General features: G+C 39.0%; 1 protein-coding gene across 1 annotated transcript; it reads right to left on the minus strand.

The window, feature by feature from the left end:
* Positions 1-272: 272 nt before the first annotated feature.
* On the minus strand, positions 273-10,088 carry LOC128527011 (uncharacterized). The gene is made up of 7 exons (XM_053499272.1): positions 10,011-10,088; positions 7,213-7,341; positions 7,019-7,135; positions 6,116-6,220; positions 3,378-5,247; positions 2,686-2,736; positions 273-2,202 (listed from the first exon to the last, which is right to left on the minus strand). The coding sequence occupies exons 2-7, from the start codon at positions 7,339-7,341 to the stop codon at positions 1,946-1,948; spliced, it is 2,529 nt and encodes an 842-aa protein (XP_053355247.1). The 5' UTR covers positions 10,011-10,088; the 3' UTR covers positions 273-1,945.
* Positions 10,089-15,617: the final 5,529 nt, after the last annotated feature.

The following is a 15,617-nucleotide window of genomic DNA, read 5'->3' on the forward strand; positions in this document are numbered from 1 at the left end:
CTACATACTCATATGGGAATACATAACAGAAAATGATTTTAGTTAAAAAAAATGTTTATGTCTGATAATGTAATATAATAAAGTAACAAAAAATTATAAAATACAACATAATAATGATACAATAAATAATCAAGATGCAAAAGCTATAATAAATAAGTATAATTGTGGCTTGTTAAGATCAAATTTAAGTACAAATGAATGAGTACACCTCACTGATCCAACCCTCTTATTTGCTCCAATTGGAATTCAGAAAAGTCCTGACACACACAAAGGAAGAGTATTCATTGTGTTTATTAATAAAAAGCAGAACATGGCGGCGTTCTGTAAAGAAACAGAAATCATGCAGTCCACAACACAGTGTCGAATTTTAATGCGGTGTGATTATACCATAATAAAAAGTGAAGAAGCTCCATCACATCCACACGTACAGCCACAGCTACAACTAATCGGGACACAAATCTGATACCAGGGTGATGGTCTGCTACGTTACGTAGTCGAGTTAAACGCTACAGTCTTATTTACTTCATCCACAAAATCATAAGAAATCTGAGAACAGAGCTGTATAGAAATGCAACAATCGTAGGTTTAGGTCTAAAAATAGTTTGCGGTTTTAACCTCTAATCTGTAAATCAATAATAATAATAATAATAATAATGAGACAAAGACAGACAACGTGAGACCTACAGGAAAGATACAAGACTGCAGTTCTTATTTTCACTTATTATTCCCAGTAATGGAGACAAAATATAGTCCGGGACAGATCAGTTTGAATATGAGCTGCTTGTGTGACTTGACATCACATGAGGAACACACGTTTATTTATTTATTTACAACACTGGAATATCAGCGATGTAATATTTTCTGGTTTTATTCTGTCCTCTATATTTGTTTCCCTTTTTTCTGCCGTCCGAAGCTGAGACGTGACTGGTAAAGAGATGGTGAGAGGAAAGGAAAAAGTCCAGCAGGGGGCGGTATGATGCAGTCAAAGGGAAGTGGCAGCATCCTGGCACTCAGAGGAAACATCTATCCGCCCACTTCCACCTTAAAATTTCTGCATGAGCTCAGACACACGATTGGCCAGAGCCGCTAGGAGTGATGTTGGAGTGCAAGTATTCCACCCCGCCCTTATACCCCTATCTCACCTATGATGTTTGACTCGCAGTGAGATGTGTTGTTGGGCACCGTGAGCCGCCGTAATTTCTCACCGTTGTTTTGCAAAGCTTTGCAATATCCGCGAGCTTCCGCGAGGAACGCAATTTTTCGCATGGAAAGATGGAAACGTAATCACAGCGCCAAAACTTACATAGGTAAGATGGGGGTATTAAGACTACCCCATAAGGGAGGTTGTGTGTATGACATCATCGTGAGCTCTGCTGCACCACTTAGGAGTCAGTAAGTTTAAAAGTTTATCATCACTAGTACAGTTAGCTCACTCTGCTAATCCAATCTGAGAATAAAGGCCCGATCTGCCATTCATGTGCTGACCTCAGAAGAGATATACAGTCTTGTGCAGAAGTCTTGGCTCCCTAACACATTTCTACATACATTTCTTCCAAAACTCTAGACTTTCTTAGATGAACGGTTCTTGCGGCTTCCTGAACGACGTTACATAAACAAGCAGTTTTTAAACTGTAACTTTAGGCTCTTTGCAGCCTAAGGGGGGATCAAGACTTTTGCACAGTACTGTATATAGTTTATAGGACAATGTCCTAGATTGTTAAAAATTATCAAAATATCTACTGAAGATCTGACGTCAGTTACAAAGATTGAGTGAATGTGTGTGTGTGTGTAGCTACAAACGCTGTGGAGTTCAATCGGCTAAAACACTTTCCCGCGGTGTTGCGTGATGATGTAACATACAGATTTAAACAGTTATCACATTTTTATTTTAATGCTACACTTGTTTGTGTTTTTGTTACATTTTTAAGTAACAATGTGAAACTCTTCAGACTTTGTGACTGGCGTCTCTCTTCTGCGCCATGATGCGGTTGTAGATGTAGAACTTGACGCTCTGCCAGTCTCTCTTTTTGAGCGTTAAAGGTTCGGCGCTTAAGCAGTTCTCGCACGCCGCTTTGCCCGGGACTCGACAGGAAGTGATGTAATCCTTCATGTGCTTTTCCACGGCCTGGATTTCAGGACCGCTCCACGTTTTCCTTTTCTTCTGGGCGACACTTTTCCCAGGACATGTGCCGGGAAACACGCCTGAGTCCAACACACACACACACACACACACACACACACACACACACACACGTTTTAGATTGACATAATAAGGAAATAAATATGCAATTAAATTATGAATAGCACAAAAGAAAAATGGTCTAATGATCATTTACATGTGATTAGTAAAAGCAAGTGTCAGCAAATTACTCCATTTTATATTAACACACAAATCAATCAGATTTAATCCATATACAGCAATGCAATAATAAAAATATTTTAAATAAATTAAAACATTGTTATTTTAACATGTACCACTATGTTTAAATATGTAATAAATTAAACATCAATTATAATGGTTAATTTATTTTCTGTTCATATTTCCTGTAATATATAAAATAAACGTTTATTACATGAATAAATTAGCTAGCGATATTTATATACTATTTGGTCTTAAATGACCTAATTAATCATCTTCATTAATTGACATAATAAATAATGAACAATTAGATGAAGTTGAAGTACCTGAACATTCCCAGCTCCTCTTTACTTTCTCGCTGCTTAGATCAACCTTCTCTACACAGCAAGGAAATAAAAAAAATTCTATTTATTTATTTATCTGGAAAAAATTGCCATTTGGGTTTTCTAGTCCTATAGTCCTATAATTTTTTTGTGTATTAATGACGCAATGTAAACATTTAACATGTAGTGCAATTGAAACAGTGAGACAATCAATTAGATTTAAACCAACCAATTAAACCATTTAATTTAATTAAGTCAGTTAGTTAAAGGAATGAGTTAATACGTGAGTGAAGAAGCCAACATGTGAGTGAATCAATGAGTCAGTGAGTTGATGAGTAAATGACTGAGCCTATAAATGAGTGACTCAGAGAATGAGTGAGAGAATTATTGAGCATGTGAGTCGGTAATTAAGCGAGTAAATCAGTGATTTGAGAATTGAGAATTGAGTCGTTCAGTTTGTGAGCGATCAGTGAGGGAGTGAGTGAGTGAATCAGCAAGTGAATGAGTGAGGTAATGAATCAGTAAATCAGTAAGTGAATCAGTGCGCAGGTGAGTCAGTAAATCAGTAAGCAAGTGAGTGAATCAATGAGTGAGTCAGTTAGATAGTAAGTGAGCAAGTGTCTCGGTGACCGATTTAGTGAATCAGAGAGTGAATGAGTGAGGTAATGAATTAGTGAATCAGTGAATGAACACACCATCAGGTTGGACATCGATGTCTGTGAAGTTCTTGCCCATAAACTCCATCATCCGTCCCTGCTCCATTGCCGTTAGCACCTTGTGCACTTTCGCTAGCTGTAGTGTCCGTTCATGCAGGGGGTAAAACTCATCCTGGATAATCAGCTCGTGCCCGAGGAAGCTGGCCAACTGGTTTATTTCTGGGTCTCCGAGATTCAGCACCGTGGACAGTGTCGCCATCTGCTTCCGCAATTTCCAGCAAGTCAGCGACTGAGGATCCTTTGCTCCACAAATCAATGAGAAGCCTCGAACACAGTCCGAGCACCTGAAATGGGACGAGGCCGACGGCCGGGCGAAGACATAAGTGTTGTCCTTCATGACGCCACAGGATTCTCGCTTTTCCACTAGCAGCTGCAGGGCTCGCAGCATTTTAAGAGTCAACAAGATGGGAATGGGACGCGCTCCTTCTCGCCGGATGACGATTTTGTAAAAATGTCGACATAGTTGCTTCTCGACCTCAGTCAGAGCCCAGTCGATGTCCGTGGCAGGATCGGCGTTGTCCCGGGAAAGAAACGTGTCCACCGTCATGCTCACCACTTCAGCTTCCCGGCTCCGGTTGAACAAAATAATCTGGGTCAAAGCAACCTTGGCTAAATCCGACCAGTGTTTCGTGGACGACTCGGCGGATAACCGCACTGTGAACTCGTCCTGCGCTTTGTTGAGGAACACGTGGAGCTTCTGAACATCTTCCGTAAACGGCAAGAGCAACGGAGGTTTAAATTTTACCTCCTCGTCTTCGGAGTTCCTCGACACCGTCGCGCAAAGCAAATCGTTCCAACGTTCCTCGTGGATCTTTTGGAAGTTCTGCAGTTTTCGGGCCAGCTTCACGTTCTTTGGCATCACCACTTTAGTTCGTATGAGGCGACTAAGCTGCGCCAAGCAAATGGCCATTTTTTTAGCGAGGGACGGAATTTTGTACGTGTTTTTCTCGCTGTTGTATTCGCACGCGTGCCGCACGGCCTCGACCGCCTGCATGCAGTTGTACGGGTCAATAAAGTCCTCCAGTTTCCGCAGAGACGTCACTTTCCGGCCGCTGAGCAGCAGCTTTCCTAATTCCCGTAACTTCTGCCGGATGAAGCACTGACCGTTCGGAGAGTCTCCGCTCTTCCGGAGCCAGTGTTCGGCCATCTGGATGATGCAGCTGTCGTTTTTTACAGCTTCCGTGATTTCGTCCGTGACCATGACGCTTAAAATCTTCCAGAGCTCCGGGCTGATGTTGCGTGGAATAGGCTGCGTGGCCGCGCACAGAGACAGTGCACGGTTCTTCCCGGGCTTGGGGACGTAATCTTTGGGACTCAGCTTGCACACCTTCATGTGCCTCCACAGGACTTTCTTGGTGAATAAGCCCTGGCAGTGCGGGCAGTGCATGAAGTCACTCGCTTTCATTTCCCCGCGCGGCCGCTTGTACGGGATCAAGTCGCCTTTTCCGGATTTGAGCACGGCTATGTTGTGGATGTAATTCCCTCTGAGGCGGAGCTCATCTAGATACATCCTCCTCTGTTTGGAACCTTTAGGGAAACTGCACGCTTTCGAGACTTCCTCTTCCTTCGAGTGAATGTCCTCTAAATGTCTCGCTATCTTGCTGAAAGGTTTTGAGCAAAACAGGCAGTAGTGTTTTTTGTTATACACTCTCCTCCCGTCCTCGGTTTTCTCCGTCTTGTTTACGGCTACGCCGTCGACCCTTGACCGCCGGTGAGTGCTTGCGCTCGGTCGAGGACACTCACTGATGTCCGAGCTGCTTCCATCGCTCTCATCTCCCGGTTTTGAAGGAAGATCCTCACCGCTGTCAGAAGCTGAGTCGTTGGACTCGTCAGTAAATAACTCGTCCAACTATGAGCAAAAGAATTTAAATTTATCAAAAACACACTAGGTGGCGCTGATTAACCTTTTAAATTAATCGTTTTTTTTTAAACGATTTAATCAGTACATAATCCGCTAAATATTTACAACATGGCTTTTCAGTGATCTGATTGGTTAGCAGTTTTTTGGTCAACTAGTCAGAACAAAGGAGGCAGGGCTAATCTCGTCTTAGACTTAGACCATCATGATGTCACAGCACAGAATTTTAAAGCAGAACACTTTTACTGACTGTGAGGAACAACCTCAATTAGTTGTTGTTCTGTTCACTAAATCTGTTGGATTTTAAAGTTTACTTTTAAAAAAATTCTTACTTTTAAAATTGACTTTTTTTAAATTTTCATTTGCTTTAAAAATGATTTCCACCCACGTAAACATACAAAACTGGAAAACTTTTACACACAGTGACTCCAGCCCAGTAGGTGGCGATATTACACCATAATCGACCATTTTTGTGTCGATCAGCAAACAGGAACTAAGAGCAGGTACGAATTAGCTGTGAGGAGGAGAGCGATCACCCGCAAGCACAAACACCAAAACCCTCATTATTTCTTTGCAGTGTTTGCCAGCGGCAAGGGCTGCTGCCCCTAGTGGGCTGTTTGAGTACTACAGGTGGGATTTACAAGAAATAAATAAAAAGCTTTTAACTATTACTTCTGTAATTAAGTTTAAAATGATTATAAAATATTTATAGGTAAATAATTGTTTTTGAACTTAAATAAAACAAAGCCACAAGATCTAAATTACATTTTCATTTTTATCTTAATCTAAAATTTCAAAGTCGTCATCATCATCATATAATATAATAGCTTAAATAAATATTATCAGATTTACGACGTACGATGCTCTTCGACTTCTTCAGTCGGGAAGCGCAGACGTCTTCATCGCTGTCTTCAGACGAGTAAATGTTTAATCTGGAGTAGGGACTGTGAGCGCTCTTTAGATCCTGTAACGAGAAACACAACAGCAGCTGAGCATCATTTTGTGTTTAATTTATTTTGTTCCCTTTTCACCTTTAAACCAGATTCAATCGTAAATACAATAATTTCCTCTAAAGTTAATTTAATTACGCTTTAGAATAATCTCTTACAGTTTACATAATCAGGCTAAACAACCTACAGCTTATAAATAATGAAAAATAAAACTTTCTTGCTAGCACCGCTGTAACAAATTTAACAATAATAATATTAATATTAATAAGAATTAATCAATAAATACCTGAAACTAAAACATGTAAAATATATTTTATATAAAATAAGTTGTAATAATCTATAATAGCTTGTATAGGAGTGAACACTGAGAGCTATGTATTATCATCAGACATAATATAATAAATATAATAAGTTATCAATTCTATAATAATAATAATAAAATCATAAAGTAATAAAACGTTATAATTGTATTTACTTCATTCATTTATTTGGCTTAATAATAATAGCATTAAAGAATAGCTGTAAATATATTACTAGTAATAATAATTATTATAACTTTATCCCTTTCAAAAGTTATTATATAATTATAGTAATTCACTCACCCACTCATCGTCTATACCGCTTTATCCTGTATTCAGGCTCGCGATACAGTATTTCAATATGTTTTATTTCAATATATTATTATAATTCTTATAGCTACATTTCCTTTATTATTATTATTATTATTATTATTAAGCTGAATGTTACGGATCTCTGGAGTTCAGTGTAAATGAGACTTTTTTAAATTATTATAATTCAGTGTTGTGGGTGACCTGCTCGTCGTGTGTTTCTGAGCTGGAGAACTCCTGCTGCTCGTCCGAGGGCTTCGACTGGGACGACGGAAACGTGTCGCTGTCGCTCTCCTGTGTGTGTGAGCTGCTCTCTGACACCTGCATCAGAAACACTTTCACTCACTACACTGTTACACAGACATCACAGTGTTGTATGAGTGTGTGTGTATTATTACCTGCTGAGTGATAGTCCTGGGTGGGGAGGACGCGATGGAGGACGTGGTGGAGGACGCGGCGGCGCTGCTGTAGTTCAGCGCAGGTTTCCACTGAGTGCTGATCTGCGCAGCGCCGTTAAACTCCATCATCTGTAACATCATCCACAAATCAAATTCAAAATTCAAATTTTATTTGTCACATACACAGTCATACACAGTACGATATGCAGTGAAATGCTTAGACAACTGCTCAGGACCTAAGAATAAAAGAATAGGAATAGGAATAGGAAATAAATATGAAAATTAAAAAAAAGGGGAAGTTGACCTAGGAAAGAATAAAATAAAAATATACAAATAAAAGTTAAGAATAAAATAACTGTACACAAAAATACACAATATAGAAAATATATGGAGAATATATGAAAAAATGTAAAACAATAAGAGCAGCCGAATAAATGGTAATAAAAGAATAGTAATGTCCATGGTTGTGCAATCCACATATTAAAAGTGACTTATGCAGTGCAAATATGCTTAAAGTGATTTATTTAAAGTGACTTGTGATGGAGAGATTTGATGTGAATTGATGACCACGAAGTGTAGTTGTGCAGTGGCCAATAGTGTAAACAAATGTCCAGAATGTCCAGTGTGTGTGTAAAAACCATGTGTGTGCGTCACACAGCTGAGTGAGGCTGTAATTTACCAGGACACACACACACACACTCAAAGTCCTCAGAAATGATGGAGACACAAAGATAAAGACGTGTAATTAAGATGAACCCATCGATAGGTCCTAGAGGAAGCGTGTGATTTTATTAGTATCACAAAGTTCTTTAAGAGTCCATGTTTTATTACGAGTATAAGATCACGTTTTACATTGAAGTTCTTTATAGAACTGTGTGTGTGTGTGTGTGTGTGTGTGTACGCTGTCAGTTAGAGCTGTGAGATTTACTCAATTCCACAACTAGATCAATGTTTTGTTAGACAAGTCAGATTTGTTTTTTATGATTTATGTCTTTTCTTAAATATTTACGTTTAAGCGGTAAGCGTTAAATTGTCTAAAATGTAAAAATTATTAAAAAAAAAAAAAAAACCACATAATTCGCAGAAAATCCAAAGCGCTTTTATTTTCCACAAGTGTCACTTTTTCTACGTTTTCATGTACGAGTTTATGTGTGGTTGATGCACTACTGCCACCTACTGGACTGGTGAGTGAGTGTGGAGCGGAACATCCACAGGGCAAAAAATAAATTAATAAAAAAATGAGAAAAACATGATGTGACATTTAAAGAATTAACAGCACAAGTTACACAGCATTTTAAGACTTATTAGATACTTTTAGTAGTTTTTAACACTTAAAAATCTATAGTCAGGTGATAAACATTAGAGCTACTGAACTCAACTGTGATGGACAAAAGTCAATCTGAATCGAATCAACAAATGGAAAAAAATCATTAATCAATCTTAATTCTTTTGTGCAGTGATTCATGTAGCGGTAAAAATCGAATTTTTAAAACCACTTTTACATTTATAATAAAGATGAGGCGGTTGATTGATCAGTGATGTTCAGTGTGAGTGGGCGTGGCCAGTAATCAGCTGATCAGACTCAGTTATAAACCATTCTGTACCGAGCGCAGAAGCTTCCAAGTGAAGCAGCAGAAATGTGGTTTTATGGCGTTACATGATCCAAAATTACTTGCATTTAAAGCCTCTGATCTGCGTTTTTCAAACACAGTAAGTGAATTACACACTTACAACGACCCGTCTCACAACGACACCAGCGCTAACGAGTCAATCTCATGCGATTCCTAAATCTTGTACGTTAGAAGCCGCACACATCCGGGTGCTCACTGTCGAGTTGAGTTTTGAGACTTTTGATGTTTGAGGCAGTAAATAGTCGCAGTTTCTCTCTGGACTATTCACACATCTTCATCCTGTGTGGTAGGAGAGAATTATTTGAATAAGTTTGTTTATAAATAATAATGATGGCGGATGACAGAGATTTAATTTTAAGGTAAATGTAAAACTCTTGTATTTGAAGTTGGTTTGTAGTGTTTAAACGCTGCACTTTGTTTTTGTGTGAGAAAACTAATGTCATAAGGAACGGGCTGCTTTTAATTACTCGTTAAACGTGTTTTAAAGGTTTAAAATGTAACAAAATTAGGGGAAAATGCAATATCGAATCAGCATTTTTATAAAATGGTTTTTTTTTTCGCAATTTCAATCAACTCGGCACCGACACGTTTGTGAAGATATCGTATCGGGAGGTGATCAATTATAGTTCTTTAGACAAAAGGAATATCAGAAAAGACTAGACAACAATTACATTTATTTTATGGATGTTTTATAAACAAAACTGGGATAACTGTAATACCAAACTCTGTGTGTGTGTGTGTGTGTGTGTGTGTGCGCGCGCCTCTCTGACTTGCCCAAGCCAAAAATCACAACACTGTCCATTTATAGCCTTTTTAGAGCATGCGCACTAGAGAGTAGTCCTGTCTCAAATAGCGCCCCTAGCGGTGATTCACAGCACGTCAGTACCATCCGTAACCAGCGTTCACAATCATCAGAAGGTTATCTTTGTAGAATTTTTTTTCGTCCTATTTATCCCAATTTGTGCACAAATAAAGATACTTAAGCGCTGTTTTAGTCTGACAGAAACTCGTACTGTGACTGTAACTTAAACAGCGCGAGACAGTAAAAACAGAAGGCAGTAAAACCGCTCGGACTCGGAGCCGAATATCATCTGAGACCTCCAGTGTGTTATTAATCACACACACACACACACACACAGAACCATGAGAACATCACACACTCATTACCTTTATCGTCCTTCTGCCTCCGCGGCTCCCATAAGAGATGCAGGGAGAGGAAAAAACACACACACACACATACACACCTCCTTACTTCCGGTGAAGAGACGCGACTTCCTGTTCATTTCCTGTAACCGGATGATATTTCAAAATAAAAGTCCCAACATTGACTTTGTCCTTTAAAGGGAATCGATGTGTTTTCTCACACAGATGAATTATTAATTATTAACAGAATAACTGTGTTTCTCTTTACATCAGTGAGAGTGTTAATAAGCTTAATGCTGTGCTGTTTGTCCATAAGATTATTCAATTAAAATCAATTAAATAAAATTTTATTTATATAGCGCTTTTAACAATAGTCATTGTCTCAAAGCAGCTTTACAAAAATGAAAGAATTTTTAAGAAAATAAAATAAAAATTTGGAAGTGTGTATGTGTGAGAAAAATGTGTCTATAATAATTAGATGAATGAATGAAATGTCTCTGATTAGCAAGCCAAGGGTGACGGTGACAGTGGCAAGGAAAAACTCCCTGAGATGGTAATAGGAAGAAACTGTATTTTAAATACTATGTTGTGGCCATGACTCAGTGGCGGCCGGCCCATAGGGGGCGCTGGGGCACCGCCCTCCCTGATAAGAGGGGCTAAAAATGTAAAATATATTTTTTACAAATTAAGTTTTTAAATTCGGTTTACCCACCAGTATGTGCCTACATGCGATATGAATAACATATACAACATTTCCCACCTAGTGACATTCATTCACCAGTGAATTTCCACAGACAGACTTGTATCGTTTCTGTCATGGGGCGCTGAGAAAAAGCGCCCCTGAGTGCAGCCAAATAGCCCGTCATGTAGCTGTTGCTACGGTAAATTAATAAATATGCGGCCAATCAGGTTCTCAGAATTTTATGGTCTTGGGGCGCTGGAAATTCTGCCCCAAGCCGCAGAAAATACCGCGAGATTTAAGTTTTTTTTCTTTTGAGGCGCGGCTAATCAGAGAGAGGCGGGGTCAATCAGAGTAATGATGGCGAACTTAACGAGCGAAGAGCAGTTCCCACCAAATTCGGTGAGATCCTTATTAATATACCCGTTTTAGACTGTTGTGTTAAATTGCATTTTTAAAACTGTTTTTCTTTGTGTGAACCACTTTGAGATGCAACTTTGCTTGAAAGGTGATCCAGCTGATCATACCCTTTGATGTTGATTATTGTATTTGATACTCTCTTAAGAATACATGGCGTATTATACAATGGAAATTTGTTCATTGACTTTATCTGTGAAACTGGTGATTTTGAGGAGGAGATTAAATCATTACTGTTAATTGTAATCATCGTCTGACTGTTGATTTTAATTCTTATATTGGACTAAGCAAAGAAATATTTTGTCACATCAGCCCCACCAGGAAAAATTTTCACCAGCCGCCACTGCCATGACTTACTAAGGCGAGATAGTTTGTTCTGGCTTCGACTTACTAAAGCGAGATAGTATGTCATGGGCACGACTTACTGGGGCACGGGAACAAAATAGTTTGTGGCTATGACTTATTTAGGGGTGGGATTGAGATAGTATTTTGTGTCCATGACTTACTAAAGTCTGGGAACGAGATAGTATGTTGTGACCACGACTTACTAGGGTGTGGGATGGAGTAACATTGTATCTTGACGCCACGCATTATACTATTTTCTTCCCACACTTTAATAAGTCATGGCCACAAACCACCCCCCCCCCCCCAGTGTCACCATAGGGGCTTTTTAGTAGAGAGTTTAATTTATGGTGAGTTTGGTTTGTGACTGAGGTTCTACAGTGTGTCAGTGGTTTCACACTGATCCACTCACTTCACCACCATAAACAAATCACACACACACACACACACACTGTTTATGCAAATAAATGCCAGCGACACCAGTGATTAATTCATTACTTTAATAAATAGTCACATGATAATGACTAAGAGCCACAGAGATAGACTTGATTTATTTATTTACAGGAAAAAAGATAAATACATAAACATGGACTTAATGGTGTTATTTACTGATTTTTTTGGTTACATTTATATATACCACCAGAACCCAATCGAGCATTTTCATGTCTAGACGACAACTGCCAGAATAAGATTAGATAAAGAACCACTGGCAAAAAAATTACTCCAATAACCTACTGTTACAGACCATTAGAAACACATTAACCCCCAAGAACAACATATTTCACCAACTGGCCACAAGAAACCCTATAATAATCATAGGGTAGGGCATAAACCACATTTAGAAAGGCACAAATTAACCATTATGCTAGACACATTTTACTAAACTACCAATAAAGACCATTAGATATACATTAAACCTTAATAGTAATCTTTAGGGAGAACATGTTACAGTAAACTACCGTTACAGACAATTAGATATACATTAAAGCTGCATAGTAATCTTTAGGAAGGACATGTTACAGTAGACTACAATTACAAACCATAAGAAACACAGTAAGCCCTATTAGGAAGCTCTATGATGTTCTGCGATTAAGCGTCCTTCATCCATGGCAGTTTTCTGTATTTGTGAAGGATGTAAATGGGATGGACGAAGCCCCCACTGATGTTGATGGTCATACCTATGGCCACGCCCAGGTGGAAGCTCTGCTGAGGGATAGTCCCGAGGAGGCTGAAGGAAACGACTATGGGGACTACCTGAACCAAAAACGTGGTGAGGTTCATGGAGATGATTTTAAAGGCCCTCTTTTTGGCAGCGTTCATCTCACCGTTGTCCTTGTCGCTTGGGCCGGGACGCACCAGAGCTTTGAGGACCGAGAGGCAGCAAAGAGAGTCGACAAAGAAGACGGTGAAGTAGACAACCCCGAAAGCATTGTAAGGAACCCCGGGGAACATGCAGCCGGAGGTGGATCCGATTCCGATCGTGATGAACCAAGCCACGGACGCGACCCCGACTCTATACCGCAGGGGTTTGAGCTTTAAGAAAATCATCGGATGGATGACGGCCAAGTACTGCTCCAAGCACAGCAAGCACTGGAACAGGTAGCGTCCGGCCATGCAGGCCCCAAGCCACAGGCCCAGCAAAGCGCCGACGCACAGCGTTATACTGACGATACACACACAGTACAGAGGACCCACGAGGCAGTACAGGATCTCCACAAAGGTGAGGTTCAGAGCGAAGATCGCGTTCACATCCACACGTCCTCCTCCTCCTCCGCCTCCACTGGGTTTGGACAAAAGCAGATGCATGGCGTAGCAGTGCAGAGGAAAACCCAAACAGAGGTTCATGGCCTGCGATGCAATCACAATCGCCACTGTGGCCACGCCCATGTCCTCCTGGCTCACGTTCACCTGAGACGTGTTCATCGTCCTCACTTGTGGAACAAAAACCTGATTAGCATAATCAGATCATTAAAAGTGAAATTCAACACGGCATTTATATGGAAATTAAAACATGAAAACAAAAACCACCACTAAACATCATGCAAATACGTCCAACACAAAGGATCATGGGAGATTATTTTACATTAGATTTACATTCACTCGCTCAGACTTTTATCCCATGCATTTTAAAAATGCATTTTCAATTGTTCAACTTTTTAAATAAAAGTGTATTTGTATTTTTGCGGTTGCTATTTACTGTCTCAGATTTATCTTGAGTATTGTTAAACTGTATGTTGAGGTTATAATAAATAATAATAATAAAACTTTTTTATTAACTGACACAAATGGTTTAAACTGCACATGGTACGACTCTTTCATCTACCATGATGTCATCTATGTTAACATTCTGTAGCGCAGTGTGAGACCATCAATCATGACAAAGTGGATTTACAAACAGGATTCAGTCGTCGGGTTCAATGATGACCCAAACACACGGCTTGTGATGGAGACGATGTTGAGTCGTACCTTTGTACAGAGGAGGAGTAACTCTACCAACATGTGCAGTATGCAGTTTGCTCACTTCTGCATTAATTTTGGTACAGCCCCATTTGGATTCTCTGTCCATGGTTTATAAAGTAGGTTTTTTGGTTAATGGTGTGTGTGTGTGTGTGTGTGTGTGTGAGATTTAAGATTATGAATCACATTCTTAAAAATACATTAAATATTTGGCATTTAAATGTCAAAGTTAAAACTTCTTTAAACAGTAATAGAGTTAGAAATTGAGGAGTGGAGTGTGACAGTTTCAGACATCAGGGTTATTAGGAGACGTTTTAGGATTTAGTGTTAATTCAGGATTTCTGAGTCAAAGAAATTCTGTATCAACACTAAACCCTACAACTTAATCTGATAACCTTGAATCTGATAACCATCAGGCTCTACACCTTTCTCACGAGTCGCCTTTTCGCTGGTGGGTTCTGTTTTTTACGTTTTAAAAGTACAGTAAGATTAAATTTTTTAAAATAAGATTTAAGGACCATATTTTCAGGTGTTCAGGGTTTAGTCTTAATTCCAGGATTAGGTGTGTTAGTTCAGCTTTAAAGTGATTACTCATAGTTTAGCGGGTTTAAGGTTTGGGGTAAAGGTAAGTGGAGATAGGGTTAAAAAGTTTTAAGAAACTGAGATTTTCAGTTTCTCAAGAGAACTTGAGTTTTATTGAAAGGATTTGGATTTTCGGATTTAGAGGACGCATTGAGATTTAATGTTTAAAACCCAGAATCTGAAAACACTAAAGATTTTCAAGGAAATGATTCAGGCGATCAGAGTTTAATGCTGGAGGTTTAGGATTCGGACCGTAAAGTTCCTAGTTTATTGCAATAACAAAAATTAAAGGCAAGCTGACCCAAAACTTTATGCAACATAAGATTAATTAACTCTTAATTGAACTTAATTAACACTTTATGATCACCTTCACACAAACCCCCTCACATACAGTATATCCTTATACTCTTCTTTATATGACAAGATAAAGAAATAAAATTTAAGACCCCACCTGATGCTGTTTCCTTCCTATTGAATCTTCTCCTCTCTCCCTTATGTGTGTGTTATTACTGTGATGTTGATCCCAGTGCCATCCCGTCTCTTTATCTAGTCGTATCATGTCTAAGGTCAGGTTTCATGCAAATCCAGGACATTTCTAAGCGCATCAGCGTTACACGGCTTTTCTTAAGTCTCGGCTAGGCAGAAATCTCTGATCTGGAATATCTGATCATTTATACATCATTTATACATACAGTACAAATATATATATATATGTGTAGAAGTTTTTTTATTAATATTTTCTCATTTATCTTTATATATGAGCAGTTTGGACTTGTAAGACAGTTGTAAAAACTCTATGTACAGAACCAGGCAAACGTGTGGACACACCTACTAATGATTTTTTTGTTTTGTGATTACTGTAATACTGGATTCCTTTAAAACTATGAACTAAAACACATGGCATTAGGTGATTATGTAACAACAACACTAACAGTCAGTTGTTATTTTAAGACGTGAAGATCAGCTGTTCTGGAACAGTTCTCACAAGAACAGTATTGTGTCGCGTGTGTTTGTAAAACCCATCAAGCTCCATGATGATGAAACTGTCTCTCATGAAGACCTTCCCAGGAGAACAAGACCAAAACTGAGCTCTGCTGCAGAGGAGAAGTTCATTTAGAGTCACCAGCCTCAGAAATCACCAATTAACAACCAGC

This window comes from Clarias gariepinus, chromosome 6, assembly GCF_024256425.1.
Source record: "Clarias gariepinus isolate MV-2021 ecotype Netherlands chromosome 6, CGAR_prim_01v2, whole genome shotgun sequence".
NCBI classification, from domain to species: domain Eukaryota; kingdom Metazoa; phylum Chordata; class Actinopteri; order Siluriformes; family Clariidae; genus Clarias; species Clarias gariepinus.

Excerpts from the sequence above, each read along its gene's own strand:
- LOC128527011 (XM_053499272.1), bottom strand. The coding sequence starts at position 7,341 with ATGATGGAGTTTAACGGCGCTGCGCAGATCAGCACTCAGTGGAAACCT. Across the intron at positions 5,248-6,115 it reads TGAAGAAGTCGAAGAGCATC|TTGGACGAGTTATTTACTGA; the intron begins GTACGTCGTAAA and ends TTTTGCTCATAG. Across the intron at positions 2,737-3,377 it reads CATCGATGTCCAACCTGATG|AGAAGGTTGATCTAAGCAGC; the intron begins GTGTGTTCATTC and ends CTTGCTGTGTAG.